At 41.1% G+C, this 5,000-nt stretch overlaps 1 protein-coding gene across 1 annotated transcript in view; it reads right to left on the bottom strand.

The window, feature by feature from the left end:
• Nucleotides 1–5,000, bottom strand: part of LOC143278232 (calcitonin gene-related peptide type 1 receptor-like) — a 58,982-nt gene that overhangs the window by 26,494 nt on the left and 27,488 nt on the right. The window contains exons 9-10 of the mRNA XM_076583243.1: nucleotides 3,680–3,815; nucleotides 2,277–2,318 (exon numbers count right to left, since the gene is read on the bottom strand). Coding sequence (XP_076439358.1) covers nucleotides 2,277–2,318; nucleotides 3,680–3,815 — 178 coding nt within the window. The remainder of the gene's footprint in view (nucleotides 1–2,276; nucleotides 2,319–3,679; nucleotides 3,816–5,000) is intronic.

Below are 5,000 nucleotides of genomic sequence, written 5' to 3' on the forward strand. Positions count from 1 at the left end.
ATGATAAAATGAAAACGAAAGAAAATAAGCAGCAGCAGAAGCGGTAACAGTGGTACATGTTTCAGCAACAACGGCCACACTAAAATTCTCATTTTCAAAGTCATCTTCTCCACTAGAATTATTTTGTATTTTGTATTTTGTATCTGTATTTCTTTTTATCACAACAGATTTCTCTGTGTGAAATTCGGGCTGCTCTCCCCAGGGAAAGCGCGTCGCTATACTACAGCGTCACCCATTATTTATCTTTTTTTAAATATTTTTTCCTGCGTGCAGTTTTATTTGTTTTTCCTATCGAAGTGGATTTTTCTTCAGAATTTTGCCAGAAACAACCCTTTTGTAGCCGTGGGTTCTTTTACGTGCGCTAAGTGCATGCTGCACACGGGACCTCGGTTTATCGTCTCATCCGAATGACTAGCGCCCAGACCACCACTCAAGGTCTAGTGGAGGGGGAGAAAATATCGACGGCTGAGCCGTGATTCGAACCATCGCGCTCAGATTCTCTCGCTTCCTAGGCGGACGCGTTACCTCTTGGCCATCATTCCTAATTATGAGATGTCAACAGAAAATGTCGCGTTTCTATGCGCAGCTTCCAAATTCTCAAATCATTAATCATTGTGAACTCACTTGTTAAGTATGCTGGATAAATGTATTATCAAGCAATACACATTTTTTTGTTATGTCAGTTTAGATACTCGAAAAGGGTTGTAGTATGTAGATGATCGTATGCAGCTATAAGAACATCAGCAAGAACAAGAATAGCGACAATGTATGACTTTTTCAACTCTTTGTTAAATAGTCCAGTTGGTTCGCTGTTATAGTTGTTAGTTTTTCATTAGAAAGATGTTATATTGTTATGCTTTCTTTTTTAAAAACTAAACTTAAATCAATCATTTTCTATATGTAACACACACACACACACAAACGCACGCACGCGCGCACACACACACACACGCACTCACACCCAATTTCACTTACTCGCATGCATACACAGTATTCCCGCCCCCCCCCCCCTCCGAATCCCCCCCTGCCCCCTCGATTTTTTTCCTACCCTCGTCTAATATCACTTACAGTGAAAAGACGTTAAACTAAAGAACGAACGAATAGCGACAAGAACTGTAACATAAACAACATCAATAACAAAGAAAGAAAGAAAGAAAAAAGGCAACCACAAGTTCTGCTATTTCTTACTGTTGTACTGCTACTACTGTTACAACAACTGCTGCCGCAACTGTCACTGATTGATATACTACTGATACTACTACTAATATTGCTAGAACTGCTACTGCTACATCGAAAACTTCTACTTTAATTGAATATAATAAGAAAAAAACTGGGCAGTTTCTACTGTATCTGTGTTTGTGTATGATTTTCGATTTGTGTTCGTTCTTTATGTACTAACCCCCCACCCCCCACCCCCAATATTCCTTGTGACCCCGGTACACTTGGTAAGAAAGACATTCTATTCTATTCTATTCTGTTGAAGGTGATATGACAGTCAGTTTCAGTTTGAACGATACAGCACTTGGACTCCAAGAAGAGAAAAAAAATCAGACTGTTTAGAAAGTTACAATGACAGGCTCCAAAAGAAAAAAAGAAATCATGGTACATTTAGCAGTCAGCATATATCTGCATTTCTGACTTAAAAAAATCAGTTCATGACAGTCATGCCTCCCCTCACAAAGGGCTAGGACTCCAGACTCCTTTAGTCACCGTGCACCATCAGTCCACAGGAAGCTGTCAGTATCAGATGGCCCAGAGGCATGTAAGCCCATGATTTCTCGCAATTGTGACAAAGTGTGGTCGTTCCCCTCCCCTCTCAACTGCGAGAAATCGAGGATAGGTGTGGGGAAGGTGGGGTGGTGGGGGGGGAGGGGTTTGGGGGGAGGGGGATAGAGAAATAGTGGGATTGAGTGAAACCGAGGCTAACATCGCTTCTCCCTGCTCATTCTCCCCCCCCCCTCCCCCAAACCCCCTCCCTCCCTCCTATCTTTTCTTTCCTCTGGGTTTCTCAGGGTTTACTGCGGAATCTGAAGCGAAAAACAGAAGGCACAAGCAAAATTGGTGTGGGGGGCATTTCTTACATGACACCGTTTTCTTCTTTTTTCTTTTTTTTTTTTTTCCGAAATACACAAATCAATGTAAATAGAAGTGAGCAAAGAAGGAAAATGAGTTCAGCAGTTTCAAGTAAAGGGCTGGGGGAGAAAAACAACAACAACAACCCCCCCCCCCCCCCCCCCCCCCCCAGAAAAGCTGGCCATTCTACCCGTAGATCTTACCTCTCCGTTGAAGAAGCAAAAGATCAGCGCCACGAAAAATCCCTGCAAGAAGAAAAACACAAGCCACAATGTAGAACAACAAACAAAGAGATAAACTATCAAAACAGAAGGAAAAAAAAAAGAATAAATAAAAGAATAAAAGAATAAATAAAAGAATAAAAGAATAAATAAAGAATAAATAAATAAATAAAAACAATAAATAAATAAATAAGAAAAAAGAACAGTCTACAAAATAAATAAATAAATAAATAAATAAATAAATAAAAAACAATAAATAAATAAATAAATAAATAAATAAGAAAAAACAGTCTACATTTTATGAAACGGATGTTGTTGGGTGGATTGATCAACGACGTGACTCACTGAGACAGATTGGCTGAGCGCGCCTGTGAGCAGTGTAAAGAACAAAACAAAACAAAAACAAAGAAAACACAAAACACAGACGACGAAAACGCACGCACGCACGCACGTAAGCACGCATACACACACACACACACATACGCACGCACGCACGCGCGCACACACATACGCCGCACGCACGCACGCACGTAAGCACGCATACACACACACACACACACGCATACACTCACATACACAAACGCACACACACGCACGCATGTACACACACACACACACACACACACACACACACACACACACACACACACGTATACACACACAGAGCCAGAGAAAGAGCAGGATGAGAGAGAGAGAGAGAGAGAGAGAGAGAGAGAGAGAGAGAGAGAGAGAGAGAGAGACAGAGACAGAGACAGAGAATTTGTTTCCTGTTTAGGAATAAAATCGAGCTCCATCTTCCAAAGCAACAAGAACAACAAAAAAAATAGCAACATCCAACAAAAAAAGACAATCTTTAAAATCTCTTCCTGAGAATTGGGTGCTAGATTTATACTGGTCAGGAATCTACTCCTTTTTGATTATGTTTTTTTAAGTAGACGTGGTGTAGCGTATATACATTGTATACACACACACACACACACACACACACACACACACACTCCTGTCGCCTCCTGGACACTGAAACTGAATCTGGCCATCCTTTCTCCGTCCATAGTTTTCTCAACACCATTATCGTCATCATCATCATCTGCATCATCATCATCATTTCTTTTCTTCTTCTTCGTATTCTTATTCTTGTTCTCTTCCTCCTCCTCCTCCTCCAAAACGTTCTTTTTGTTCTTGTTTGTTTTTTTTTTTTATCACCATCATCACCATCATCAACATCGTCCATCATCATCATCAACAACATCATAATCATCATCATCATCATCATCATCTTCTTCTTCTTCTTCTTCTCTCCCCCCCCCCCTCCTCGATAACTGTAATAACAACAATGACGTTGATGATGATGAATAACCACACTGCTGACTGTTGATCGCTCTGACCTGTGAGTTGGTGACGAAGACAGTGAACTGTTCATACTCGGCCCCTCCAGGCTGACCAGCGGGTAGTCGGTACACAGTGACGAACAGCTGGACCCCGAACAGTGGGATCAGCACGAAGGTGGCCTTCAGGGCTCGGCTGGTGGGTGGAAGAAATGAACGAATGAATGAATGAATGAATGACTGGTGAAGTAAAATAAATAAACAGAATGAATGAATGAATAGAAACTTCCATCTGTCCTTCCTTCCTTCTTTCCCTTCAGCCAGTCCATTCATCGATCAAACCATCAGTCCATCCATCTATTCAGTGATATATATATATATATGTGTGTGTGTGTGTGTGTGTGTGTGTGTGTGTGTGTGTGTGTGTGTGTGTAGAGACAGAGAGATTGAAACAAAGAGAGAGAACAGACAGGGAAAGAAACAGAGACAAACAAACAAACAACAACAACAAAAAACAACAACAACAAACAAAAAACAAAACAAACAAACAAAAAAAAAAACAAAAACAAACAAAAAACAAACAAACAAAACAAAGAAAAGAGAAGGGGAACGAAAAGAAGAAGGCAAAAGAAGAATAAAACAAAGAACATCGAGAAGCTGAAGGGAACTAATAAACAAAAGTCTGGAGACACGGCCATGGGAAGGAGGGATGGACCGAAAATAAAACAGCCATGAACCACCATAAACACCCTCCATTTCCCCACCAGACGTCAGCAGTTGTCTCCCCATACGTGGTGGGCAGGAAAAAAAAAAAAAAAAAACAGAAAAGAAAGTGAGACAGGTGCGCTGCCCGACTGATCAGACCGCTGGATTGTCGCTGGAGCTTCCTGATTCAAACACTGCACTGTTGGCCGCCGTTCTTTCTCTGTCTCTGGACCTTGCAATTGGAATGAACTTCCTCTTTTGCTTCGTCAAGTCTCTGCACTCAGCTCTTTCAAGTCTGGCCTTTAAAACCCATCTCTTCCTAAAATAGCCTCCCTTCCCTGCCTCTTTCTTGTCTTCAGTTTCTCCAGTTTTAGAGTTATACATGCGAGTGAATGACTGGTGCGAAGGCGCTTTGATTTGTCTCTGCACAAGATTCAGCGCTATATAAATACCATTATTATTATTATTATTATTATTATTAATTATTATTAATATTCCTGAGTTTGATCTCCCTGTTTCGGCGCACCTGGCAGGGGTTGGGGTGGGGGTGGGGGTGGTGGGTGGTTGCATGAGCAAACTTAGCAGCGCTGAGTTTTATCATCGTTAAGAATGTTCCTAACTCATCGGTAAATTCCATGTATTAAGAACACTTCTTAATTCTAAGCAAATTTAGCGC

Source organism: Babylonia areolata, chromosome 2, assembly GCF_041734735.1.
Source record: "Babylonia areolata isolate BAREFJ2019XMU chromosome 2, ASM4173473v1, whole genome shotgun sequence".
NCBI lineage: Eukaryota > Metazoa > Mollusca > Gastropoda > Neogastropoda > Buccinidae > Babylonia > Babylonia areolata.